The sequence below is a fragment of the Pezoporus flaviventris genome, unplaced genomic scaffold (assembly GCF_033815535.1).
Source record: "Pezoporus flaviventris isolate CSIRO_AGI_PZ_B2104156 unplaced genomic scaffold, CSIRO_AGI_Pfla_v1 ptg000063l, whole genome shotgun sequence".
Lineage (NCBI taxonomy): Eukaryota > Metazoa > Chordata > Aves > Psittaciformes > Psittacidae > Pezoporus > Pezoporus flaviventris.
In genome coordinates this window covers 11,814,091-11,841,112 of record NW_026892611.1, presented here as the reverse complement: position 1 = coordinate 11,841,112, position 27,022 = coordinate 11,814,091, and the positions used below count along the sequence as shown (strand labels likewise).

The 27,022-nt window shown below is 49.8% G+C and overlaps 1 protein-coding gene across 5 annotated transcripts in view; it reads left to right on the top strand.

Annotated features, from left to right (window-relative positions):
- MTMR4 (myotubularin related protein 4) overlaps positions 1-25,482 on the top strand; it is a 56,404-nt gene extending 30,922 nt beyond the window's left edge. For all 5 annotated transcript variants that reach the window (XM_061470679.1, XM_061470680.1, XM_061470681.1 and 2 more), the window contains 17 exons: positions 215-304; positions 2,689-2,805; positions 3,486-3,568; positions 3,791-3,957; positions 5,385-5,481; positions 10,448-10,561; positions 15,693-15,889; positions 16,158-16,286; positions 16,576-16,687; positions 17,106-17,301; positions 18,077-18,262; positions 19,006-19,176; positions 19,299-19,453; positions 19,800-21,063; positions 21,381-21,491; positions 21,768-21,856; positions 23,234-25,482. In XM_061470679.1, coding sequence (XP_061326663.1) covers positions 215-304; positions 2,689-2,805; positions 3,486-3,568; positions 3,791-3,957; positions 5,385-5,481; positions 10,448-10,561; positions 15,693-15,889; positions 16,158-16,286; positions 16,576-16,687; positions 17,106-17,301; positions 18,077-18,262; positions 19,006-19,176; positions 19,299-19,453; positions 19,800-21,063; positions 21,381-21,491; positions 21,768-21,856; positions 23,234-23,411 — 3,456 coding nt within the window. In that variant the 3' untranslated portion in view covers positions 23,412-25,482. The remainder of the gene's footprint in view (positions 1-214; positions 305-2,688; positions 2,806-3,485; positions 3,569-3,790; positions 3,958-5,384; positions 5,482-10,447; positions 10,562-15,692; positions 15,890-16,157; positions 16,287-16,575; positions 16,688-17,105; positions 17,302-18,076; positions 18,263-19,005; positions 19,177-19,298; positions 19,454-19,799; positions 21,064-21,380; positions 21,492-21,767; positions 21,857-23,233) is intronic.
- The last annotated feature ends 1,540 nt before the right edge of the window (positions 25,483-27,022 follow it).

Genomic DNA, 27,022 nt, shown 5'->3' with positions numbered 1-27,022 from the left:
ACTGTGCTGTGGGTTTTCTGCAGGAGCCAGAGGAACTGCTGGGGTCCTGCAGTGCAGAGTGTGGTCAGGAGGCAGAACAGCCATTGCCATGCACAGGCCCAGGGGATCCCCAAGGTATTGGGGTACCAAGAGCATCCAGCATCTTTGATTTTGGGCTTTTCATGACACGTGCTGGCTGGGGCCTGTCTCAATGTGTGTTTTGTTTGTAATGCAGGGTGAGGAAGGCCCTCCCAGTTTGGAGTATATCCAGGCCAAGGACTTGTTCCCACCAAAAGAGCTCATAAAGGAGGAAGAGTCATTGCAGGTAAGGAAGTAAGAAACACAAAACAGCTTTGGGATGTGGCAGTTGTGTCAGGGTCAGCTGTGGCAGTGTGAAACCCAAGGGCAGTTCTGCAGCCCAGGACGTGTTCTGGAGGCTGTGGGCCAGCAGAACTGTGGGTCACATTTGGACCAGCCACGTCGTTCTGTGTGCATGTGTGGAGGCTGCTGATGAAAGCTCTCTGTGCCCCAGCCCAGCCTTCTCAGCCCTGCCAAGGCACTGCAACCCGTACAGCATCTCTTCTGCTTCTTGTAAGTGGCATGATGCAATCCAGCACCGCGCTGGGTGTTCCCTGTCCGCCTGCACTGACAGTCAGGAGCCGTGGTGCTGCCTGTGTAGCTCTGCAGCAGGTAGATGCTCTCTGGGACAGGCTGAGTATCGGGGCTGGGCTGTGCTTGGTGCAGCTCTAGTGTGCAATGCAGTGGCTGAGCTGGCCCTAGTACACGTTGCTCATGGCATTTTCCTGCATCAGAGCTGTTGGAAAGAGAAATCTCCATATGGTGCCAGGCTCCCACTGCAAAAAGCCCTTGAAGGAGACCTGAGTACTGCTGCTCCTGTGCAGAAAGGCAATATTGTGAGTGGGGGAGCCGGAGCCTCCTGGTGTTTGGGCCTTCCTGTAACAGTGCCCAGTGCTCATCCTCCTCCCCTTGTGGTTGGAGCCAGGCTCAGTTGTGTGTTCCCACTGCTGCTGCAGTATTTGGGTTTGTTTAGTGATTGGCATCACCTTGGTGAATGGTGCTGATAAAGGCAAACACTGGAATGATTTACTTGAAGGAGTGGATGTGACTGAGGAGTTGCAGAGGGTCAAGGCTGCAGATCTGCGGCCCTGAGCAGGGGAAGCCACTGAGAGGACTCTGAGCTGAGATGACCTGGAGAATGGAATCTGCTGTGGTCTTCTCTCTAGAGGACCGTGAAGTTCAGCCCTCCCAAAGGGTAACTTGCCTTCAGTCAGTTGTTACTTTAAGGTAAAGTGAAGTGTGAAAGGCTTGATAAGAGGCTCTATTTGGGCACTTCTCAGTTTATTCCAGGATTTCCCTCTGTCAGTTCTTGCAGTTTTGCCATCCTGTTTCTAATCTATCTCCCTTCTGTTGCTGTGTGAAAGAGCCACATAAGCAGAAGAAACACATGTCAACTAAAAACAGCTCTGGCAAGCATGTATAAATAAACTGCAGAAATAAAAGAGTATATTCTCTTAATGTCAAATAATTATAATTTTTAAAGAGTATTCAGACAGATGCCAGTCTAAGGTTGTTTTTTTTTTGTACAAGTAACTTAAGGGAGAAGTTAATAGTACAGTTGTCACACATGAAGCCTGAAGTTCAGTCTTTAGGCAGCATACACCCAAGCGATAGAAGCAACTTAGAAATAAAGACAAGTTGTTCTGACTTGTGCTAATTACAGTGAATTGTTCTGTCAGGTGCCCTGTGGAGCAGGGAAAGGGCTCTGGCTGGAAGGAGAAATCTTTGTGACTTTTCTTGCATCGCTGGCTAGCAGCATCCCCTGGTGTTAGTGGCATTCAGGGCACACAGGAGGCTGCTGGGCTGGGGACAAAGGACTTTGCTGAATTTTAGTCTGTTCTACCTATTTTTTTAAATAGAAGAAAACAAAATTCAAACTTGTCATGTCCCAGCATTCCCTGTTTTGAAAACCAGCCACAGCCTGTCCAGGCTGAGGGGGAAACCAGACACTTGATTGCCTGGATTTTGTTTAGTGTTTTTTTTTAATTCTAATCCAGGTAACTTCAGTGTCATTTCCTCAGCCACACAAATTCCCTCAGGGCCTTTTTAGCAGAAATTAGGCAAATGCGTTTACTTATCTGGATTGGCAGCAGTGGTTCTTGCAGCGCTGCTAAAAGCCCCCTTCATTTAGAGGACGAAGGCAGCAGGGTCACATATGGGACACTCTGCCTTGGGGCAAATCGCCTCAGGCTTCACCTGGAGCTCTGCAGAGCACTCCCCAGTGTCTGAACTGTGCCTGAGGTCCTGTCCTTTATCATGCCACTTGTGCCAGGGCTGAGTTTACTCTCTCCAAAAGCAGAGACTATAAATCCCTCTGCCCCCACGAAAGACCCTGTTACCAGGTGCCCAGAGGTAGTGTGCACAGAATGTATTGTCATACTATCAGGATGTGATCCATCAGGAGGTGATTGGTGGCTCATAAGGCATCCTTGGAAGAAGATCCATCTTATGGGACTGGGTGGTGGTACCGGTACTGTTCCATGCTGTTGTTTAATCTCAGTGCATGAAGAGCACATTGCTGTGAATGGTTTCCTGCAGGAGATGCGCTGTGGAGGCAGTAGGAAAAAGGACTCTTGGCATTTATGGTGTGCAAAGTACTCTACATGTCTTGGAATGATGTCTCTCTTCCAGGTCCCATTCACTGTGTTGCAGGGTGAGGGAGTGGAATACCTTGGCCATGCAAACGACGCAGTGATCGCCATCTCCAACTACCGGCTTCATATCAAATTCAAAGATTCTGTGATCAATGTAAGTCTGAACGTGGCTTTTCTGCCTGCTGAATCTCTCACAGTATTTTGCAGGGGGGCATAAGCCATTCCCATGGTCTGTGGCATAGGAACTGTGCTTCTTGAAGGATGCCAAGCCTGATGCTGTCTCTAGTTACTGCTGGTCATGCAGTTGCTGTTTTGCTGCTGCACTTTGATGGGTGGAGGGGTTTTTCCTTTAGGTAATAGGTAGGTCTTTTCTTTGCTGTTCTCTTTAAATTCAAGAATTAAACTTGGCAGTTTTAAGACTGTTAAGGTCTCCTACAAGCCAGTTTTAATGAGTCTTCTACCTAGAGACCAACAACCGAGAGTCAGACAGTGGGAGCCTGAGGCCTCCTCTCGCTGTCTTGACTTGCCATCTTTTATTGCAGCTTTTGTTTGGCTCAGTTCCTGCGTTTGTCTGGGTGTGATTTAGTCAGGAACTGGCCCCAGGTGGGAGACTACCTAGGGACAGAGTAGAAATAGGAATAGTAATTGTTGAAGGAGGCTCTGTGCTGAGTCATGATGCTTCATACACCTCAGAGTGGGTTTGTAGCTTGAGCTAGAAGCTCATGATTGTTGAAGGAGCTGTGACTGTGCATAATGGGCCTGCAGGGGAGGCTGCAATAGATGTGTCTATGTGATGTGGTATGTGTTGTTATGCCCTACATCTCTCCCTTACAGGTGCCTTTGAGGATGATGGAAAGTGTGGAGTGCCGGGATATGTTCCAGCTTCACATTGTCTGCAAGGACTCCAAAGTGATCAGGTATCTCTTTTATTGCTGTGTTGTAGATGTCTCTGCAGGCTAATTGCCATGATCAGCTCTGGTGTCTTCCCCTGTGCTGCTCCTGGAATTGAGCAGTTCATGGCCAAGGTTGCTGACACTTGGTGCTTGTTCTGTTTCCTGGTTAAGGGGAGCAGAGCTGGATGTGTGTGCCTTGTCTGGATGAACATACCTACTCAGGAGAGTTTGCGTTTGGGTTTGCAGGTGCCATTTTTCCACCTTTAAGCAGTGCCAGGAGTGGCTGAAGAGGCTGACTCGAGCCATTGCCCGCCCTGCTAAGCCTGAGGACCTCTTCGCATTTGCCTACCATGCATGGTGCTTAGGAGTCTGTGTTGATGAGGAGGATCAACATGCACATCTCTGCCGTCCAGGTAGGCTCCTGGCCTGCCCCCTTCTTTCTCTTCTGTCCAGAAAAACTGCAGTGCACTTTGAACTCTTGTTCATAAACTCATATCTGGCTGTCTCTTAAGGTCTGCTGTAGCCATAGCCCAAGTTCACCTTACTGAGGGGCATCCTGTACCTGGCCTAGAGATCCAGCTGATGGCCAGATGTGTCTGGATATCATGCACAGTAAAAGAATAATAGTAATAAAAGAATAATAATAATAAAAAAAAGAATAATAGAATAATAGTAATAACAATAAGGAACATTCTGAGCCAGCAACACATGAGCAGCTTTTCCCTTTCCCGTTGTGAATGAAGAAAACCTGTCATATTTCAGTACTCTCATCATGATGCTGGTGAGCTCAAGCAGGCTTGGCCCTGGATAGTAAATGTTGTTAGCCTTGAGGCAGCATAATGAGTATGAGTCCAGCCACTTCTCCAATACCTAGAAATGCTGTACCATTCCTGTGGTCAGCTCTGTGGAGATGTCTGGGTCATACTTACAGGCACAGCTGCCATCCCTGAGTCCATAAAGAGAAAACCAGAGCTGTGGTGGTGCCTTTGTATGAATCAGGAGTTTCCCGTCTCTGGAACCACAAAGTTCACTTGCAGTTGCTTTGTCTTTAAGCAGCTTCTTCATGAATGAAAGGGGATTAAAATGAGTGACAAACCTGGTTTTAAACATAAAAATGTGCTGATACTAGAGGAGAGAATGAAATGTCCAAACACAGGCTGGGATGGCAGGATAGGGTTGAATAGTATGGCTGAAGGAGACACTTGAGAGAAGCTGATAAAGAAAAGGTAGACTACATGTCCTTGCTATGTCCCAAACACCGGCATTTGGGAGATACTTGCTGTCATTCATTTAGAGAAAGTATTACTCTCTAGTATAAATAAACTTCCTGTGGAAATTGTTGCTGCAGGATGTGAATGAGGCAAAGAGCTTGGCAGTATTTATTTATTAACAAGATGTGATACTCAACAAAGGTATCCAGAATTTGTGAGGTGGGCTAAAACATAAGAGCAAAACCTGAGTCAGCCTCTGTGAGCGTAGTCTGGGAGGAGGAGGTACACTGGGTGCTCAGTACTGCTCTGCCATGGGGTTCCTGATGTCCATTTGGAAGCTGCCTCTATCAGGAGGGCAAAAGTGGATTAAATTACCCCCCACACACACTCCCATATAGACATGAGAGGGCTGCTTCCATTCCACTCTGTGCCCTGAAACTGAGAGGTGATCTTGCTTTCAAACTAAAACCAGAGGAACCCCCATGAGGGGCAAGTCTCTTTGGCTTTCAATGCAAGATCCCTGCCATCAGCTGTCCTGCAGTTTCTGTCCAGCCTGTGAGAGCTGCTATGGAGCTGCCACTGATGTGCAGATTTCCTCAGTTCTACTTAGCTGTCCTGTGTTCTTCCAGGAGACCATGTGAAATACCGGTTTGAGATGGAGCTGGTGAGGATGGGCTTTGACTTGCAGAATGTCTGGCGCGTCTCTGACATCAACAACAATTACAAGTGAGTGTTTCACCACCAGGCTCTCCTCACTGTCTTCTTTCTATACCTTCTCCTCTCCACAGTCCCTATGCGGAGCAGGTGGTGAATCAGGCTCCAGCTAATCCTCCATCCTGGCCTTGATGACCCTCAAAGCATGAGCCAGATCTTCTTTCTGCCTTTCATACAGTGGAATTGAAGAAGGAATAAAGCCCAAACATCTAGTGGAAGGTGTCCCAACCCATAGAAGAGGGTTGGGAGTGGATAATCTTAGGTCCCTTCAAGAACATTCTAATTCTGTCAGAGCTAGCAGCAACTGCAAACGCTGACTTGGGTAATTTATAATGTGGTGGTCATAATTCATCCTTGAAGTCTTTGGTGAGTCTTGAAGGAACCGTCCATTGTAGGGTCAGCTTTCTGGTCAGTCACTCTCTCTAAAATGCTCATATTGTTTGAAATTAAAAACACAAAGGTTTCATGAAGTCAGGCAGTGATTCAGCTCTGCTGAAAAACTGGGTGGGTCAGTGGAGGGCTGTGGGGATGCTTAGAAGTCCTGGGAACGAGTGAGGCTTGGTCAGTCTGGTGCAGAAGAGGCTAAAGGGGGATCTGCTTGCAGCCTGCAGCTGCTGGAAAGGCATTTGCAAAGGTGATGGAGTGAAACTGCTGACAGTGGCAGACAACTGAACAAGGTGCAGCTTGGGAGGTTCAGAGTGGACATGGGAGGGGAAAAATGCATTCCCCAGGAGTGTAGAGCTGTGCTGGGGCAGATACCAGAGGTGAGGGCTCTCCAACACTGCAGCAGGTCAAGTCTCTGATAATCTGGTGTTAGAGGTGGCTCCCTGTGAGCAGGAGGTTGAAGTGGAGATCACTAGAAGGTCTTTCCCATCAGCATGTCAGTGATTCCAGCCTGTCTTCTACTGAAGAATGCAGGAGCTCTTGGAGAAGCGCTGCTGCATTCTTTGCAGCTGGTGGCATTAAGCCAGCAGGATTTTATCAAGCTTTGACATTTTCATTTCTGCCTTCCCTTTAAGCCTTTTTTTTGAAATAACTCATATCCCTCAGTCTTTTCGCTCTGTCTCAGCTGTAAAGCAGCCCCATCACCTCTAGACTGGCCAGTTCCGGGTCACTGGTTTCTTGTGGAGACCATGAGAAACCTGGGGAAGTCCTGGTGGAATTCTGCAGTTTGCTGCCTGTTCTCTCTTCAACAGGAATCCAGGCAGCAAGTGCTAGATTTGAGGGATGACTCAAGAGTTCCTACTTGGCCTTGCTGACCACATCGTAGCTCTTGGACTGTTAACATGACTTTGATGGCATTTACACAGGTTCTTCATGGATGTAAAGTGAAAACTGTTTTCCTGAACTGCTCTGTTTTGCAGTGCATGCCCTGGAAGTCCCTGCCCTGGGCAGTCTCTGCATGTCTGTGACAGCAGTCAGGCTTTCTGTGCTGCTGGATTCTGGGATGTGATTCCTCTGACTACTTCAGAAAGTTCAGCTTGTATTCATCTGTGGTTCACTTCCTGGCCAGTAATACACAGCCAACTTCTTTAAAGACAGATGTTTTGTTTCCAAGCAAACTAGGGAAGAAAACTTGAAACAAACCTCAGCGAGCTGGGTGCAGGCCTGGTTCTGTTTCCGTCAACTTGCTGGGCTCCTACTTGGGGATTCCAGCAGGCTGCAGTTTCCTGCAAACATCCCGACGCCTCAGGTTCAAGCCATTCCCCTTGGCCTGTCTCTACAGGCCCTTGTCCAAAGCCCCTCTCCAGCTTTCCTGCAGCCCCCTTCAGGCACTGGAGCTGCTCTAAGGTCTCCCCTTCAGGAGCCTTCTCTTCTCCAGGCTGACCCAGCCCAGCTTTCTCAGCCGGGCTCCAGAGCAGAGCTGCTCCAGCCCTTGCGGCATCTCTGTGGCCTCCTCTGAACTTGCTCCAACAGCTCCACGTCAAGGGCTGAGCACTGTCTAGCTGTCTAGTCCTGGGGATCAGTTACTCCTTGTTCCCAGCAGATTGCTGTAATTTCCCCTGCAGAAGTTTCCACATTAATCTCTTCTTGTGCCTTATCCCGTGTAGATAGAGCTTGGTGTGGCAGCTTCTTTGTGGCTCTTCTGCTGAACACCAGCACCAGTAGTCCTGATTTTCTGCTGTGATCTTGTGGATCTATTAGACCTTCTGGCAGCAGGCTGATACCTCCAAGATGTTTGAGAAAAGTCTTCAGAGTTTTAATCTTTTAATAGGTCATTTCTCAGAAACTGCACCATATGTCTCATTTTCACTTGTTTGGGTTTAGTTTTTTCTAACTCGGGCGCACAATTGGTTTCTCTCATGCCCTTTGGAAACATTTACGCCCTTATTTCTAAAATCCTTCTTTTGTTCACTGTGTAACTCTGCCAGCCCTGTCTGATATTTTGGTGCATTTTATGTGACCATTGAAGGGCATGTTTGAATAGCTCTCTTACTATCTGCAAGCACCCTCCTTCTCCCTTTCTGAAACTCATTACAACTGTCATGGGAAGCTAAAAATAGTGTTGAATTCAGCTGTGTGCTTAATACTGTAATAGCAAAGTGATTTTTCAGTTACTCTCTTGTGGAGCAGGTTAGAGAACTGAAGAAAGGGTCATGTCCTCTTGTATTCCTTGGCTGACAGCACCAAGAAGCAGCTGATGGTGTCTAAAAATGTCGTTTTTGTCTTACATGTTATTGTGATGCTTTTGTGTTTCATGTGGAGGCAGTACAAGTCTCCCATTGCAGTTTCTGCCCTTGCAGCCTTTCGGTGTCAATTCCAGCCTCTCGTGGGTGTTGTTACTGTCGCTGCAGTGGTTGGTAGTGCAGCCTCAGTGCTGTCCTGTTTTTCTTTGGGCTTGGGATTTGCATCCGTGCCTGTTCTGCATTGCTGCATCTTGGTAGCTCTGAGCCTTGCACTTTTACCTTTCCCTTTTCCTGGAAGATGCCACACTTTGCTCACTAGCTCAGCCTATTTTGATCTTCCTACAAAGCATGGAATTTGGGGTACCACTAATAATTTTCCTTATACCCAGTTGCTAGGGTGCTGTTACACCAGCAAACACTTTTTTATCCTGGCTTTTAAGTTGCTCTACTTCAGTTTTTGAAATTCTAGCCTAGAAGCACAGGTCTGTTTGTCTTGACCCCATTGCTGTTTTTTATGCACCCTGCTTAAATTTGGCTTAACTTCTGGAGACTGTCCTGTTTCCTACCTTAGTGTTATTGAATTCTGTCTTACTGTTTCCCGAAGGCCACAGAGTTTTAGTGACTTGACTCTTAGAAGTTATGCTTCTGAACCTCTCCTGTACTATATTTCCCCAATTTTTAGTTTAAGACATCTCCTGTAACGTTTCATCTGAAGTGCCAGGGAGCTGATTGTGGTTTTATTTCAATGAAACCCCTACTTGTATAGACTCAGCTATTCCAAAAGGTCCTCCAGATCTTAACTGATGCTAACCGTCTTGCACATACCTTTATTCTCAGTCACACTTCACTGCTGCCTTAATTTCCTGTCCAACTTTACACAGAGACTCTTGAGGCATTTCAGAGACGTCCAGGCTTAGGTATCCTACCACAGACATCCTCATTTTCAGCTTCTTACCTGACAGCTTTAATTTTGCTTCCTGGATTCCTCTTCCTCACCCTGTTGTTTTTATCCTGTAGACCAACCTTGCGTTGTGCCTGGGGCTTTCTGAGCAGCTGTCTAGACCGTGGGTGAAGAAGTGCCATCTCCTCCCATGGCAGGCAGCTCCTTGCTAGCAGGACGAGCTGAGGAATAGGAAGCACTGCATTGTGCCTGTTGCCATCAGCTGGGATAGCCTGGGCTCAGGGAACACCAGGCCACCCTCTGCAGCTTCTGGATGGATGGTTTTAGCCCCCTCACTTTGCTTCCCATCTGCCCTGAAACATTCTTTCTGAATGATGTGGGTTATATCCTAGAGCTGGAGCTGCTCTTTGATGTTTCTTGCCCTGCAGGGCTGTGTCTGCCTGGGCTGCTGGAGCTCAGGGATGGTAGCATAGGGCTGCACAGCCCTGTGCGCCTGGATTTTCCCCTGTACTTCCTTCTACTTGTACTGCTCTCTCCCCTTCTCTCAGCACTCTGGCTGGCCCCCTCTTTCCCTTGGCTTCCCTCTTGCCCTGCTGATAATGTACTTGCAGTTTGTTTTTTAACATCTTTTCTTGGGACATTTGCAAACCTGTTGCCTCCTCTCATCATCCTCACCCTCCTCAGCTGAATTTCCATTTCAGCAGAGCTGCTTTGCACATCAAAGACTCCTCTGGTCCTGCAGCTCTGCACAGTGATATTAGGTGCCCCCTGCTCTTAGCTGTGCATGCTGTGAATTTCTTCCCTGCTGGACTAGATTTGTAGGGACTTACCCATCATATTCCTCTCGCTCCTAATATGTGTCAGATGTACACTAGAAATCTGATTTCTAGCACCCCACCAAACAAGATACACTCTTAGTTACCCCTCATGCCATTTCATCATAGCATACACCAAACCACCACTGCCGTCTTTCTGGGCAGAGTTACATCTTCCTTGCAGAAAGATGTGTAAAGCTTTAAAAAAGTGGTGACCTGTTTTCTGCAAGGCACAAAGTGGCAGATTGTCATTTACCAGAAGCACTGTGTGCTTCTGGGTTTGCAAGTGCTACAAGAACACCCAAACCCTATACAGAATTAATGACTGTTCCCCTAAACCGGCATGAATTCTTACAGGCATCCTTGGGAAGTGCCGGGGTGCTTAGTATGGGCCCAGAGGTGAAGCCTGGGGTGAAAGGAGGTGGACATCTCTCAGCTCATTCCTGACAGCATTTTTCAGGTCACTTTTCCATGTTGAGACTGTATTGATACAGATATGAAGAGGAAGAACCGAAGTCCTGTACGCTGAGTCTGGAGAGGTGTGAGCTGCTCCTTCCCTCTCTCTTCACAGCTTCTCTGGAGCAAATTTCTGATGTCTGAGTCCTCACCTTGCCTTCATCCTTTCTCTTTTCCAGGCTTTGTTCCAGTTATCCCCAGAAGCTGCTGGTCCCTGTCTGGATCACTGACAAAGAGCTAGAGAACGTGGCATCGTTTAGGTCATGGAAAAGGATCCCTGTGGTGGTGTACAGGTAAGCATGAACCCAGAGCAGTACCTCCACCAGGACAGCTGCCCTTTTCCTTGTTGTCTTGCACAGGGCATAGGGAAGCCAGGTCAGCAGAGCATGTGGACGGGGCTGTGGTATGACAGTGACAGCTGCCTCCTGATCCTCACACTGTGTATTCCTTTTGCTTCCTTCCTGAAAATGTGCTGCTCCCAGGACTGCTCCCAGCACACACATTGGCCTCCGCAGACACGCAGCCTGCGGTGGTAGCGCAGGGTGTTCACCCAAAGGGGGAAAAAAACATGCAGTCAAGTGTGGCCTTCAGTTAGATCTAAAGGCGTGGGTGACTCCTCCTGTGGGAGGTGCAGCCAGAGCTCAATGCCACATTAACATTCTCTGAGTTTCAAAACCTTTTTGCAGATTGCTACTTTGAAACGAAATCTCAACCCAAAAGGGCCTGTTGCAAGGCCCTGCTCTCAACTAAGGGCTCAGGCCTGGACATTCCTTTTAATACCCAACTGCAAATCACTTCTGTTTTGACCCAGTTCTGAGAGTTTGACAACATCTAGGTAACAGAGTGAAATGTTTGCATGTGGCTGGTAAATAGTCCCTGGTCAGCCTTCCAAAAATAATCTATCTGTACTGGGGGATGCAGGCGGCCAGGCAGCAAATAGAGCAGAGCTTTTCAGGGTAGGGGTCTGGTTTCTCACTAAACACGTTTCCTGGGAGACTGATGTGTTTGAAACAAATGGGAGGCTGGTTGAATAGGTGCACACAACCAGCGTGTGCGTTGTAAAATGTACAGTGTGGAGTCAGCCTTAGGCTCTGTTAGCAGTTACTAAATCCAAATATAAGAGACTTTGAAAATACCAGAGCTGCACAACAGAGGACAACCCTGAGAAGTACAAAAGCTGGGAAACAAACCCAGTGAATTTGTACCTTAACTCTTTATGTCATGTCATGCGGTTGGCTGTCAGATGCTGGCAAAACACAGTGTATTACTTCCAGAAGAACTAAATTTTAAAGAGGGTAATAGTAAATGCTGCATATCACATGGAGCCTTTCCCTCTTTGTAGCCAAGTCAGCTAAGAAGTTAATTGTATTTGCGATTACCGATTGTGCCTCCCACCCCAGGGCAAAGCCCTGTCTTTTTGCTACTCTGATAATTATTTTGTTCCTTGCTTTATAATATCACTGGAATAGTAGCTGGTAATTTACAAGCTGAGCTGCAGCCCTTTGCAGCCTGGGATCAGATTAGAAGATGCTGACAAGTGATGTTACAAGATAGGACAAATTCTTGCCAGTGTGTATCTCTTAAAGTCGGGTCTGTGAAGGCCATGGCTGCTTCTGGAGTGCCTTGTGCTGTATGGAAGGGAGAGAAAAGAAACGCCTCGCACTCAGCTCCTCCTCAGTCATAGCTCAGGAGAGAGCGGATAGGTGGGCTGAGGCACATGCCTCCCACGGGCTCTGTAACAACAGGACTGATTGGTAGACTTCATAGCTTTTGGAAAGCAAGCCTGAGCTCATGTGGTCACTGTCAGAGCTGTAACACATGACACCAAAGGTGAGTTTTCTTACAAAAAAAAGTATAATCTATTTGTTAAGCAAAGCAGAAATTCAGGTCTACCCCTCTGAGCCCACAGTGCTCAGAGAGGCACAGGAGAGATGCAGGAGCATCCAGGCACAATTCACCTTTAAAACAATGGAAAGGATGCCTTGAATTATTTAGCTGACAAGAGGCAGAGGGGTGCTGCCTGCCAGCCTCCTCTGGAGTGCTCTCTGCACAGCCACCTTCAGAAGACCTTGAGCCTATGGTAGCAAGAGAGCTCCTCACAGGTGGTCAGCAGCACCTTTGTCCATGTTGGTGCTGCAGTAGCTGCCCGGGAAGCAGCAGCCAGACAGTGGATATTGCTCCAGCCCCATGGCTTGAGTGCTCAGTTTTAGGCTTTTGAAGCATGGCAGAGACAGGAATTTAGCACAGAGACTCAGGGAATAAGGGCACTTATGCACATCTATCTCAGTGGGGAACTTTTAGGTGACAGCTCTGTAAAGCCTCTCAGCTCGCTGTTGTGTTTTAAGCTAAGCTGCTGACTCTACATCGTGTATGAGCAATAAATGGCCAGAAAATAACAGAGAGTGTCTCAAGAGATATTAGTTGATGTTTTCTGGATGATTGTTCTGGGTTAAATGGCATGTGTGAACAGTCTTAGGTGTGCTCTAGCCTTGTACTCTGAATAAATCTGGGAGTCGATAATTGATAAACTGCAGAGGCACCTCATACTCCAGCTGTGGATTCTGAAAGGGTCTCGAGTCATTAAAACTAAACTGAGGATCCCTAAAGAATAAGTTAAACCACTCTGTCACCTTCTGCCTCTCCAGTGGCAAGAAAAGAGCTTTTTAGCTTTGAGGAAGACCTCCACAAAAATCCCCAGTAAGGAAAGACTTGAAATGTTTCATACACTCATTCTGGGAGAGCTGCAGAAGGATGCGGTCCAGGCATGGGCGCTCTCCTGACCTGGGAATCTCATTGCAAGTTCAGTTGTGGTTTTGGTTCACCCTCTGGCTCCTTATGTACTTTCTGCTTGCTGATGACTTCATGCTCATCGATGCTGTCTGTATTTCTTTGTGTTTATTGGCATGTTGCTGTGTCTCTTGAAACTGGCTACCTCAAGGCCAGCCTTTGCCTGGCAGTTGTCGTAGAGCTGGGAAGTTTGTGCCAGCAAGTTTTCTTAACCTAACGTGACACTTGGGCAATGTCGGTAGCATTGCATTAAGCAGGCTGCTCTGACTTGAAGTGGCCTCTGCTCCCCAAGACAGTGTCCTCCGTCCCAACTGCCTGTCAGGAGCAGTCCCTGGCACAGAACCTGCCTCTCCCAAAACCGTGCTTAGGTAGTGGGAAGGCGCTGGTTGGCGCAGGCCAGGAGCTGTGGGTGTGCTCACAAACCAGCCTGCACCATCATAGGCAGGTGCTCGAGTTCCCACCTTGGCTCTGTTTCATTTACTAGTATAAACAAAGCCTTTGCTGCTGTCTGTGTTAACCATTCTTGAGTGATCGTGGAGGCAGGAATAGATCTGGGAAGGACTGTTCTGTATCTCACCTTGCAAAAGAAGACAGAGAGCACAAAAAGGTAAAAGACCCTGCAGTTTAAAGTCTTCATCATTGTTGTCTATGAGATGTTAATACATTTTCTGTGTTTATTGACAAGTTGCCTCAGGAGAATTAGGGGACCTTGTCTTTGAGAAGCGAAACCATTCCTGCAAACTGCAGTAGCTGCTGAGAGACACCACACACAGCTGTTAGGAGTCCAAAGCCTTGACACATTTTTGTGGTGTGTCTCCAAGAACAGGCATTGTCTCCTCTGTGGAACAGCAGAGCCCCTTACAGGGGTGCAACAGGAGAGAGATGTCTTCAGGAGTGGTTGTAGAGCACTGTAGCTAAGCAGCCCTTGCCTAATGGGGTGAGGGTGGTGCTGGTGTGCAGTAGGATCTAGAATGTTACACCCCAACTTGGCCATCAGAGCAACCTTTTCAGAGGTGCTGACCTACACATAAACAAACTTCGATGTGATTAGTCAGGAGCTTTACTTCTTCATCCTTACTTGCAGCTCATCTGCAGAGAGGCACTTGGGGTACGGAGGGACAGGCACTGCTGTTGTAAAGAGCTGAGGTGCAAGGCTAGCTGGTTCATTATCCTGTCCCCAGGAGCAGCATCACAGGGAAGTGTCACAGTGGGACAGGTGTGCTGGTATTCTTCCCTGGTGCATCTCTGGAGCAACCACTATCTGAGCTTTCATACGACAGGTATTCAGGAGAGTGTGGGCTTATGCTTTGTGGTTGCTTGGTAGGCCTCCATCCATGACTTCAATGCATTTTGGAACCAATTCACACTTCCACATTGCACTGTCTGGCTTGCTGGTTGTCCAAAAAATGCTTGTTGTTTTTGTTAAGCATATGACATGATCATTCCAGTGCTTGTTTCCATGTCTGTTAGGGAAAAATAAGACTAATGTTTCAAACCCACTTTTTATACCTTTCATGACCTTTTATGCCTCTCATCCATCTGTGACCTTCTGTCATGGTGGGGAGCTGTTTCCTACTTACATTATCCCTGTAGCGAAGCACCTCTGATTTGTCTGTGCCGCCCTTCTCTGGAGGTCACAGCACTACCTTATCCTTTTCGAAATGGATTCGAGAGAAATTTGTGTCATCTTGAAGATGCTTTAAGATGTGAAATATTATATTTTTATATAATACTTTCTGTCTTATTCTTTTTGAAATGACTGCTAGTGCCTTCTTAACCCTTTTGCTTCTCTTGAGCACTGAGCTGAGGCTTTTTGAGAGTGCCACAGTGATTTCAAAGTCTTTGAGATATGGCCGCTGATTTGATTCACACTGCTTCTTGTCATAGCTGTGGTAAGATCATCCAGTTCCAACCACCTGCCCCTTCCACTAGACCAGGCTGCTCTAAGCCCTGTCCAACCTGGCCTTGAACACTGCCAGGGATGGGGCAGCCACAGCTTCTCTGGGCACCCTGTGCCAGCGCCTCAGCACCCTCACAGGGAAGAATTTCTTCCTTATTTCTTACCTGAACTTGCCCTGTTTTAAGTTTAAACCCATCACCCCTTGTCCTATCACTACAGTCCCTGATGAAGCATCTTTCTCCAGCATCCTTATAGCCCCCTTCAGACACTGGAAGCTGCTATGATGTCTCCACACAGCTTCTTTTCTCCAGGCTGAACAGCCCCAACTTTCTCAGCCTGTGTCCATACAGGAGGTGCTCCAGCTCCTGATCATCTTCGTGGCCTCCTCTGGACTTGCTCCAACAGCTCCATGTCCTTCTTATGCTGAGGACACCAGAACTGCACCCAGTGCTGCAAGTGGGGTCTCACAGAGTAGAGCAGAGGGTCAAGATCACCTCCTTTGACCTGCTGGTCATGATCTGGGAGTGCAGCACAGCACACAGCGGGGTTCTGGGCTCAAGTGCACACTGAAGCCAGGTTATGGAGAGCTTCTCACCAACCAACACCCCAAGTCCTCTGCAGGCTGATCTTAATCACTGCTCCAGAGTAAAGGCACAAAAGTAATCAGAGGGGAAGCTCCCTGGGGTTGTTCCTCACCTCTTCAGGGATCTTCATTTAGGGTCTCGCTTCTTTTGCAGACACGTGCGCAATGGGGCAGTGATTGCACGTTGCAGCCAGCCTGAAATCAGCTGGTGGGGCTGGCGAAACGCTGACGATGAGTACCTTGTGACATCTATTGCCAAAGCCTGTGCCTTGAACCCTGGAGTGAAGCTATCCGGTGGTGTGCTGCACGCCGGGAGCAGTGACGGCAGCGAGGCCTGCGATGCCGACTTTGGTGAGCCAGCTCACTCCTTTCCACTCTGTCTTAAACACACAATTATTCCACACTTCCTACACCCAAGCGTCACTGTTGCTGCTAACAGGGCTGTTACCACGCAGGGATTAAAGCCAGGATCCGAATGGATAATCTGGGCCCTGTCATGCCTTGTCTGCAGTGTGTGGGATGGGTTGCTGGGCCCATTCATGGCCAGCATTGGGTGGCCCTGGGGGCAGGTTGTAGGAGAGGGAGGTGCCAGGACCTCAGTCCATGTCTGTCTCTGCAGACTCGTCCCTGACTGCGTGTTCAGGTGTGGAGAATGCTGGAACTCCTCAGAAGCTGCTGATTCTTGATGCCAGGTCCTACACTGCAGCTGTGGCCAACAGAGCAAAGGGAGGCGGCTGCGAATGTGAAGGTACACAGGGCTGAGCCCATCCCAGGACGTCTTCCTGTTGGACCTGCTACATTGAGCAGGACCTAGAGCAGGTGGGGGTCAGGTCAGGTTTTGGTACTTTGGGAGCATGTTCCTCTACTTGCTCGTGCAAAGTCTGTTACTGCAGATACATTGCTGCAGGTCCACAAGGCTTCTGTAGGCCTGCCTGCCTGCTGGGGACTAGGAATTGTGTGGTGAGGAGACAGCCTCCACATGTGTTGCTGCGGTGGCAGCAGCTTTCTCTGAACATCTCTGTCTCTGTTGTGTTCAGAGTATTACCCAAACTGTGAAGTCGTGTTCATGGGCATGGCCAACATCCACTCCATCCGGAACAGCTTCCAGTATCTGCGTGCTGTCTGCAGCCAGGTGCCAGACCCCAGCAAGTGAGTGACTTTTCTCTAGTTGACTTTGATGCTATGTGAATGTCCTGGGGCTTTTCCCTCCCTTCTCCTTTTTCCCATCTCAGGTTTCTACCTCAGAAAATTGAGAGATAGGAAAGTGCTCACAGTGCTTGAATGCTGCTTTTTGGATCCCTGGTAATCCAGAGGGGATTGCAGCACTGCCTGTCAATTAGCTGTGTGTGTTCTCTGAGGGTTTCTCAAATGTGGCTGTATCTGGGAGAAAACTGAAATTAAGAGTTGGATTCTTTGCACTTAATCCCAGGCTGGCTGGCTCCTCTGGAACATGTGTTTTTAAGACCGGTTTTCATAGAGGGCTCCAAAAAGACTTAGATTAAAATTTATCTTATTTTCTCACTGGAGAGTGGAGCAACGGTTTTCTTGCTTTTTGCCCACGTTCTAGCTGGCTTTCAGCCCTGGAGAGTACCAAGTGGCTGCAGCACCTTTCTGTCATGCTGAAAGCAGCAGTGCTAGTCTCCAGTGCGGTTGACAGAGAAGGGCGTCCGGTGCTGGTTCATTGCTCCGATGGCTGGGACAGGACTCCACAGATTGTAGCACTGGCCAAGATTCTTCTGGACCCTTACTACAGGACCATGGAGGTACGAGTGGTGCTGTGCTGCTGGTTCATGGCTGTTGAAAGGCATTTTGTCATAGAATCATAATAATAGGATCCTAGAATGGTTTGGGTTGGAAGGGACCTTAAAGCTCATCCAGCTCCAACCCCCTCCCACAGGTAGGGACACCTTCCACCAGAGCAGCTTGCTCCAAGCCCCTGTGTCCAACCTGGCCTTGAACACTGCCAGGGATGGGGCAGCCACAGCTTCTCTGGGCACCCTGTGCCAGCACCTCAGCACTCTCACAGGGAGGAGCTTCTGCCTCAGAGCTCATCTCAGTCTCCCCTCAGGCAGGTTAAAGCCATTCCCCTTGGCCAGTCCCTACAGGCCCCTGTCAAAAGCCCCTCTCCGGATTTCTTTGTAGCCCCCCTTTATTTCACAAGTCTCCAGAGAAAGCAGGATTGCATTTGTTAATGAGCTTAGTGGCACTTCAGAGCTGCTGTTGCACATGCTGGTTTTTATCATGCTCACCTCTGCCTGTTTCCAGTGTACTGTACCTCACTGCTCTCCCCAGCCTGGTGAAGTGCTGCAGTAAATAGCCTCTTGTGTTCAAGGTTCAGCTGCTTCCCTACTCTGTGCATATTCTTCAAGCTGTTTGTTGTATAGAAATAACAGCTGTGAGTTCATGTTTGGCAATCTCTGCCATTCAGGTAGCTTTGCTCCCAGACGAAGTACTGGTGCAACACTGAGCCTGCCTGGCATTGCTGGGGTATGGGGTCTACAGCAAAGGGTCTGCAGGTACATTTTCTTGTATACACAGGGCTTCCAGGTGCTTGTTGAATCAGATTGGCTGGATTTTGGTCACAAGTTTGGTGATCGCTGTGGTCACCAGGAGAAGGTGGAAGATCAGAATGAGCAGTGCCCAGTTTTTCTCCAGTGGCTGGATGCTGTTCATCAGCTTCTGAAGCAATTTCCTTGCCTCTTTGAATTCAATGAAGCTTTCTTGGTAAGAAATATGCATGCAAACATATCTTTGTTCTCCTTGCCAGATGTGAGCAGGGGTGGAGGGAGGGCCATGATTTTTTGCAGTGTGGTAGTTGAAAGAATACATAAATTGGATTCTCTAAAAATGGGAAAGTGTCTGAGCAGTGCTGGGGCTCTCTGCTGCATTCCTGACATCCCTTCTCTGTGTGGGTCCAAGCCCTGCCCTTTGGTTGTGATATTTTGACCTGGCTCTGTGTGTGTGATGCTTCTGTGAGCTGTTGGCCATTTCCTCCCCCTCCCAGAGGTGCTGCAGGCTCAGAGCACCCAGCTGATTTTACAGGGAGGAAGAGTTTATGTTCTCTGGTTTCCCTGAATCCCTTCTTCTTCAGGTCTGTTTCTGGCCCAGATACCATCGGCAGTGCTGTTCTGATTGAAAGCCTGATTTGTGTATCTCAGAGCAATACAAGTATGAAACATAAGCCAGGGAATAATAGCTAGTAATCTCTGTCGTATCAAATAATACAGGTTTGGGTTCCGGAGGCATGGGTATGCTATCAGCGGACTGTTGATTTCACTTTAATGTAGGTGATTCCTGTTGCTCTCTCCTCTCTGCCCTGCCCTGTGTGGAAGAGAGGACAGCAGCAAGGTCACCAGCCGGGTGGGAAATGTGTGAGCCATCCCAGAAAAGTGGAGGGTGTTTGGCCTGTACACAGGAGACACCAGTTCCTAAGAACTCTGACAGTTGTCCCCCTCCTGATGCTGCAGGTGAAACTGGTGCAGCACACGTATTCCTGCCTCTATGGGACCTTCCTTGGGAACAGTCCCTGCGAGCGAGAGATGCACAACATCTACAAGCGTACCTGCTCTGTCTGGTCCCTCCTGCGAGCTGGCAATAAGAACTTCCACAATCTTCTCTACATGCCAGGATCTGAGCAGGTCTGTAAAGCTCCTGGCCCAGCTTTCCAGGCCTTTTGCCTGCCAGGCAACACGGGTAGCATGGGGAGAGGTTGGAGGGGTTTCCTTTTGTGTTCATTTCTAATCAGAAGTGGTTGTTGCAGGTGCTGCACCCAGTGTGCCATGTGCGAGCACTGCATGTTTGGACAGCAGTGTATCTCCCAACTTCCTCGCCGCATCCTCTGGGACAGGATGATATGGACATTTATCCACCCCCTGGATCTCAGAGCCAGGAGTTCAATGGCAGATGTTTGGACAGGTAAGAGCACAGAGCTCAAGGCCCAGGTTCCTGCCTACTCACAGTCCTTCTTTCCCTCCTTGCTCATTGTAGTTCCTCTGGTTTACCTGTGGTTCTCATCCTTCCCGTGAAGAGCAAGAGCCCTTTAGCATTGTCACAGCGAGGAACATGTTCAGTCCTCCACTGGACCTAAAAGGGCAAAGGCCATGCTATAGAGTTGTGCAGTTCAGCTCATCCTGCTGCTCCACCGGTCCCTGCCCACCCTATGATCTACAATTAGGAGCATTTCCCTTATCTCAGTTTTGACTGAAATGAGGGAAGTTTCAGGGTTTTTGTTGAGATGGTTTTGTATTTTTTTGCACTCTAGATTACCAAAGACAAGATCTATGGACGACCTGCTCTCAGCCTGTGACTCCAGCAGCCCGCTGACCCGCACGTCTAGTGACCCCAACCTGAATAACCACTGTCAGGAAGTCCGGGTGGGTTTGGAAGCCCGGCACAGCACCACTGAGGGAGCTGAGCTGCACTTGAGTGAAGGCAGTGCGGTGGCTGCAGGAGACCCACGGCAGGTGGAGGAGGAAGAGGAAAACGCTGCCCTGCAAGTCAATAGCGCTTGCAGCAAGCATGCTGAGCACCAAGGACATAGCAAGGAACTGAGCAGCTGGGCTTCAGTGCCAGCAAGCAGTGTCTCTGCGGAGGCTGAAAAGGGAAATGGAACATACATGGAGGAAGTGGACAGCATGTGTCCAGCTCCAGATTCTTCTGGACAGGAAGATATCGACAGGGTTTCCACCAGTTCTGGAAAGCAGTTAGATTCCTGTTCCCAGGAACTAGAAACCTGTCCCCAAGAACCTTTGAAGGCTGCTGGCATGGTGTCCAGTGGAGGAGACTGCCCCAAGAGAAATGCCACATGCCAAGACGTTCCCAGCCAGGCGTCCCTGGCAACAAACGCCCCTTTCCGGGACATCCCAGGCCCTGCCCTGACCATCCCCTGCCTGGATGAAGACAATAGCAAAAGTGATGCTGGAATTAGCATGCCCTGTGAGGAGCCAGCCCGGCTGGGGAGAGTCCCTCTGGAGCAGTGGCGCAAGCCCATCTCCCAGAGCCAAAGCAGTGAGTTCTCCTTCCTGGGGTCCAACTGGGACAGTTTTCAAGGAATGGTGACATCGCTCCCCACTGGCGAGCCTGCACCCAAGCACCTCCTCTCCTATGGCTGCTGTAGCAAGAGGGTGAGCAGCAAACCTCTGCGGGTACCAAGCTTGTGCCTCAACAGCCAGTGGTCTGCCAGAGAAGGTGCAAAGTCCTCAGCCTGCCCTGGCCACAGCATGCATTGTGCAGGCTCTGCAGGGAAGCCCAGCCGTTCATGGCTACCCTGCCACCTGAAACAAGTGTCTGGTCCCAAGCACATGCCACCAAAATGTCCATCTCCTGTGCCTCCTCTCTACCTGGACGATGACGGGCTGCCCTTCCCCACGGATGTGATCCAGCACCGGCTGCGGCAGATCGAGGCCAGCTACAAGCAGGAGGTAGAGCAGCTGCGCAGGCAAGTGCGAGAGCTGCAGCTGCGTCTGGACATCCGCCACTTCTGCACGCCCCCAGCCGAACCTCCCATGGACTACGAGGATGACTTTGTAAGTAACTGCATCCCTTACACTGCCCTCTCTGACCGTGGGTCTCGATCTCTTTCTTCTGGAGTGGGTGGTTCCTGTGTTTCCTCAGCCCTGTTCCTCTCCTGTCCATGCACCGTGTTCTCATGTCACCCAGAAGTACCTCTGCTTCTTGAGGGCCAAGCAATGGCTCCTACATGGTCATGAGTGCTTCAATCCTTTGTATGGGGAGCTGTGGAGCCACCCGCATGCCCTCAGCAAGCACTAAGGGGGGCTGGAGTAGGGAATGGCCTTGGCCATGTGACAGAGGCAGCTGAGGAGATCTGTGATTCTTTTTGCAGACATGTTTGAAGGAATCGGACAGCAGCGACACTGAGGATTTCCGTTCTGATCATAGTGAGGACTGTTTGTCAGAAGCAAGCTGGGAGCCTGTGGATAAGAAGGAGACTGAGGTATGTGTCGTGGTGCAGCAGCAGTAATGCAGCAGGAGAGGATGTTTCATTGTGGCTAACTTTGGCAGCAGAGAGTGATCTGGAAGCAAGGGAGTCCTTGTCCTTTAGGACACCCTCTGGTGCTGCTGTGTCTGATAGAGGGCAGCCTGTGGGGTGGGCTCACTCTGGCTGACCTGTTACGGTCCAAAGCCACATCTCAGCCAGCGCTGAGGTCCTGAGACATGGCTGTTGTGGAGTTACAAACTGAGAGCTGATGAGGACTGGTGTCTGCCCTAGGTCACGCGGTGGGTTCCAGACCATATGGCCTCACACTGTTTTAACTGCGATTGTGAATTCTGGCTGGCCAAGCGGAGGCACCACTGCAGGTAAACGTTATCCCTGTAGTTCCACTGCTCTTCTCAGCCTCTTCCTCACAGACCTCACTGTCCTGGGTTCAGCTCTAACAGTTATTTTTCTCCTCCCTAGTAGCTGCTGCAGTGCTGTGTTTTTTACTTCAGCCTGAGAACAATGCTAACTAACACACTGATGTTTTTAGTTGTTGCTAACTAATGCTTACCCCGATCAACGACTTCTCAGTCTCATGCTCTGCCAGTGGGGAGTGGCACAGGAAGCCAGGAGGAAGCAGAGACAGGACACCTGACCCAGACTAGCCAAAGGGGTATTCTATACAACAGCACATCATACCCAGTATATGAACAGGGGAGAGATACTCAGAAGGCCCAGATCACTGCTTGGGTTGATCTGGGTATCAGTCGGGGGGTGGTGAGCGGTTGTATTCTCTTCCCTTGTTATTTCCTTATCATTATTATTATTATTGGTGGTAGCAGTAGTAGTTTGTGTTATACCTTAGTTACCGGACTGCTCTTATCTCAACCCATGGGAGTTACATTCTTCCCATTCTCCTCCACATCCCTCCAAGAATGAGGAGGAGGGGAAAAGGGGGCAGTGAGCAAGCGGGTGCATGGTTCTGACTTACTGGCAGGGCTCAAACCACGAAACTCACCAAACACCTACCTGCAATGAATGTTCCCTCCAGCTCCAAGAAGGAAGTTTTAAGTTTTTCCTTATTTCCCAGGCCTCATGAATTCCGTGCAGATTTCCATTCTACATTGTTCCTGTTTCTGTTTTTCCAAGCCCTTCCATCCTTCTCCTAGGTCTTAATCGTAGAATCATAGAATAGTTAGGGTTGGAAAGGACCTTAAGATCATCTAGTTCCACCCCCCCTTCAATAGGCAGAGACACCTCACGCTAAACCATGCCACCCAAGGCTCTGTCCAGCCTGGCCTTGAACACCACCAGGGATGGAGCATTCACAGCTTCCCTGGGCAACCCATTCCAGTGCCTCATCACCCTTACAGTAAAGAACTTCCCCATTATATCCAATCTAAACTTCCCCTGTTTAAGTTTTAAACCGTCACCCCTTGTCCTATCACTACAGTGCCTACTGATGAGTCCCTCCCCAATATCCTTATAAGCTCCCTGCAGATACTGGAAGGCTGCTATGAGGTCTCCACGCAGCCTTCTCTTCTCCAGGCTGAACAGCCCCAACTTTCTCAGCCCATTCATCTTTGTGCTAGCCAGTTAGCTTGCACTGGAGACCACAGTGTGTACTTTAAGAAGCATGTTGACAAGCCATGAGTAAGGCTGGTATTTCACCCCTGAACTGCATCCTTTCTACTTGATAAGGTTTTGCTGTGGTGTTCCCAGCTCTCTTTTCACAGGTTGTTTTTGCTCCTCAACAGGAACTGTGGGAACGTGTTTTGTGCTGCTTGCTGCCACCTGAAGTTGCCCATCCCTGATCAACAGTTGTATGACCCTGTCCTCGTTTGTAACTCCTGTTATGACCACATCCAAGTCTCTCGTGCCAGGGAGCTCATGAGCCAACATCTGAAGAAGCCCATCGCCACAGCTTCCAGCTGAATGCCACCACAAGGGACCTGTCTAAGCCCAGCCTTTCCTCTCGTGGGTTTGACGGGTGACTGCCTCCACTGTCATTGTGAAGGCCTTTGATGCAAGGCTTGAACACCAAGCTTGAATGCATTGTCTTCAGCAGTCTTACTATCAGTCTGGAGCAGAGGAGCTCAGATTAGAGAGTATGGTGTGTGTGTCCCCACGCTGGTACCATTGTAGCCTTGACAAGCTAGGGCTAAAGAGGGGATTGCAACCTCTTTCTTTTGTGGGCTGGAAAACGATGTTTTCACAGATAATGCCCATTCAAAGTGCCCCAAAAGCAATAGAAAGGCATGTTTAGAACCAACTCCCACTGCGAAGGTTGGCTGCTGTGTGAAAAGGAAGAGGGCAGGCTCCAGTGGTGCCATGGGCTGTGGAAGGGCCTCAGGCCGGAGCAGCTCTGTGGATTCTCTTTCTGTGAGTGTGATTTGCGATCAGCTCGGTGAATAAGACTCATCAGCCATCACTAAGGGATCTTCTCTCGTGCGTTGAAGAGAAATTCACCGTGGCTGAAAGCGGGTCCAGCAGATCTTGCCCGTTTCCATGCTCCGCTGGAACTGATGAACGCACTTGACTTTGCCCCTGCCCCCAGCACTGCGGGGAGATGGGAGGTTGGCTTTTCAGTTCTGCTCTGCCCGTCTGCTTGTCTGCGCTCATGTCACAGCCTGGTGCTACCAGGAATGGCACTCTGATCCTCTCCTGGCACGGAACCAGAACTCATGTACCTCTGTTGTTCCTCCTCCCCTCTTCTGCCCTCAGTTCTCCACTTCCTACTGCTCTTTATCCTGAAAACTTGATACCTTGAGGGTACAGGCCATAATGTGTTGTTTTACCTCCGGGAATGTGCTGTCTGGTGTATGTGAGGGTTTCAGTTCAAATGCTGCTATATATTTCTGTGCACTTAATGTAACCCGAAGAAGGGAGAATGAAGCATCGATACCAAAATGGGGATGGGGAAGGACACTGGCTCACACAGACACTGCGCTCTGTGCTTTTCACTTCAGCAGGTATAGCCAGGCTGCAGTGATCAACAGGACACGTGCATCTGTTCAGTGGTGGAAACGATCTCTCCGACTTATTCCAGCGCCACCTAAAATGCCTCTAGAATTTGACTTTTTTCGTTTCCTGTACAGTGGTCAAAGTTCAGAGTTGCCAACTTGTAACTGCCTCTCTGCTTCTTGAAACTAGAGAGCCGGAATCCCAACTCACTCTGAGGAAAAGGAAGTGGGGCTAGAAAGAAAAAAGGTTTAGGAGGAAGGTGGGCTTTGGGTGGGCTTTTAATCCCTAGATCCCTTGGAGAGCACCCGTCCCACCTCCTTTCTAAGAGATCTGTGGTGTTAATGAGGAAGAAGAGTTTCAAAGTGGGGATTTCTCTGCAGAAATGCAGAGGTGTGCTCCAGCTAAATGAAAATGTCTGATAAATTCTGCACCTCAAGAGCTGAGACTTTGTGTGTGTGGGGAGGACGTGTGAGGATGTTTGCTTCTACTAACCAGGCAAAGTACTTGATGCTGTTGCGATCTCCCAAATTCTTTGCTAATGGTTTGTCATCTCTGTGGGAGGGAGTGTAATAACAACCCTTGCCTGCACTTTGATATGTCAGCCTCTGGTTTTGTAAATCCCAATAGTGCAAGCAAAGCTAGCATCATCTGAAGACCCTGTACTTCCTTGGACTCTGCTTCTTTTCCATACCGGGAACAACCAAGATGGCTTTGGGAAGAGAAGGCACCTTGCTTCAGCTTCTTCCCTGCCTTCTACCGTGCAGTCATTGCCAGACATGGGAGAGTGCCCATTGGGCTGGCAGAAGAAACTGGATTTGCTCCTGTTTTGCACGTGTTGGAGTGACTGCATGCGATGGGGAAGCCAGAAACTAGGTACTCCTGGCCCTTTCGTTCAGGCCATTAGTCCAAACTGCTTTTAGCTCTCGTGAGTTCAGCGTCACAATGTGCTGGCCAAAAACCTCTAAAATCAGTTCCATAGCATTGTGACAAACAAAATGTGCTGTACAACTCAATGCAGTCGAAATAAAATCTCTATATTAGTGCTGCTGTGTTTGGGACCCATCCTTTTGTTTGTGCTGAATTCTTCTCATGGTGTTTCCCAGGCTGCTGGCACTTGCTGCTTCTCCCCTTGACGAAGGTACTTTAGGGATTTAATATTCCGTGTCACAAATCAGAGTGAAAGGTAGGACACGCAGCCCCCTGTGCTATGGTCTCCTACCCCGAGGCCCCACACGCTCTTCCCAGCAAACGCGCAGCTGCCTGGGACACCAGCCTCTTCCAGCCTCGCCTGCAATGACCCAAAAAGGGATTTTTCTTTCCCAGGGAAGGACTCGGACAGGAAGCACCAGCTCTTGACCACCACATTTATACCAGATTTTGTCTGGTACTTTTATGGTTGTGTTCTGCGCTGCAGAAAGATGGATGGGGACCATCGTGCTTAGCTTGATGTGCCAAGGGACATGTTGGGAAGTTACAGTTTGTGGTTGAGCTGGAAAGAATCTTCTAGAAAGCCTGTCATGAATTTAAAGCCCCAAAGATCTTGTAATTAAGCAGATGCTCTGGTAAACTAGTACTACAGTTCAGGTCAGTGTTCATATTAGACAGGTGCTACAGAAACCTCATAGCAGCCTTCCAAATACCTGAAGGGACCGGTAAGAAAGTTGGAGTGTCCTTTAAACAAGAGCCTGTAGGGACAGGCCAAGGGGAATGGCTTTAAGCTGCCAGAGGGGAGACTGAGATGAGCTCTGAGGCAGAAGCTCTTCCCTGTGAGGGTGCTGAGGCGCTGGCACAGGGTGCCCAGAGAAGCTGTGGCTGCCCCATCCCTGGCAGTGTTCAAGGCCAGGTTGGACACAGGGGCTTGGATCAAGCTGCTCCAGTGGAAGGTGCGGGTGAGGCTGCCCCGGCGCGGGATCCCCCTCAGCCGCCGGGGCCGGGGCCGCGCTGCAGGCGGGCGGTGCGGCGGGAGGGGGAGCCCGAGGCCCCGGCCGCGGCGGCTCCACCCTCGCTGTGTGTCCCAGGTAGGAGAGCGCGGCCGCCACCGCCCCGCGGGCCCCGCCGCTCCGCCCCCGCCCCGCGCTCGGCCGAGGAGCGGCCTCCGCGGAGCCGGTGTCCGGCGGCCGCAGCCCCCGCCGGGCCCGCAGCCCGCCCCGCCGCCGCTCCCGGCCCAGCCCGGCCGCCGTCCTCCGCCGTGCGCCCGCAGCCGGCAGCCGCGTCCTGCGGCGGGAGCAGCACCCGGCGCGCTGCACGAGCCTTCCCGAGCCGCTTCGGCTCCGTCCTCGGCTCGGCGGCTGCCTGCGGACACGTCGCCTCCAGCCGGGCCGGCCCCGGAGCTCGCTGTCGGCAGCAGCGTACCCTTGGCTCTCGCTGGAGCCTCTCTGGGGCTGCGGAGCTCCACTCGCACTTACCTACCTGCCTGCTGCCGGCCGACGGAAACCAGCCCGCGCCCTGCTCTGAACACTCGCCTTTAGTAGAAATACCACAGCTTTTAGTTTTTCTCTGTGAATTTAAGACCATCACCAGACCCACGCGCTTTCCTCAAGCTACTGCAAATCGCTTTTGCCCGGGATTTACAGCAGCGTTTC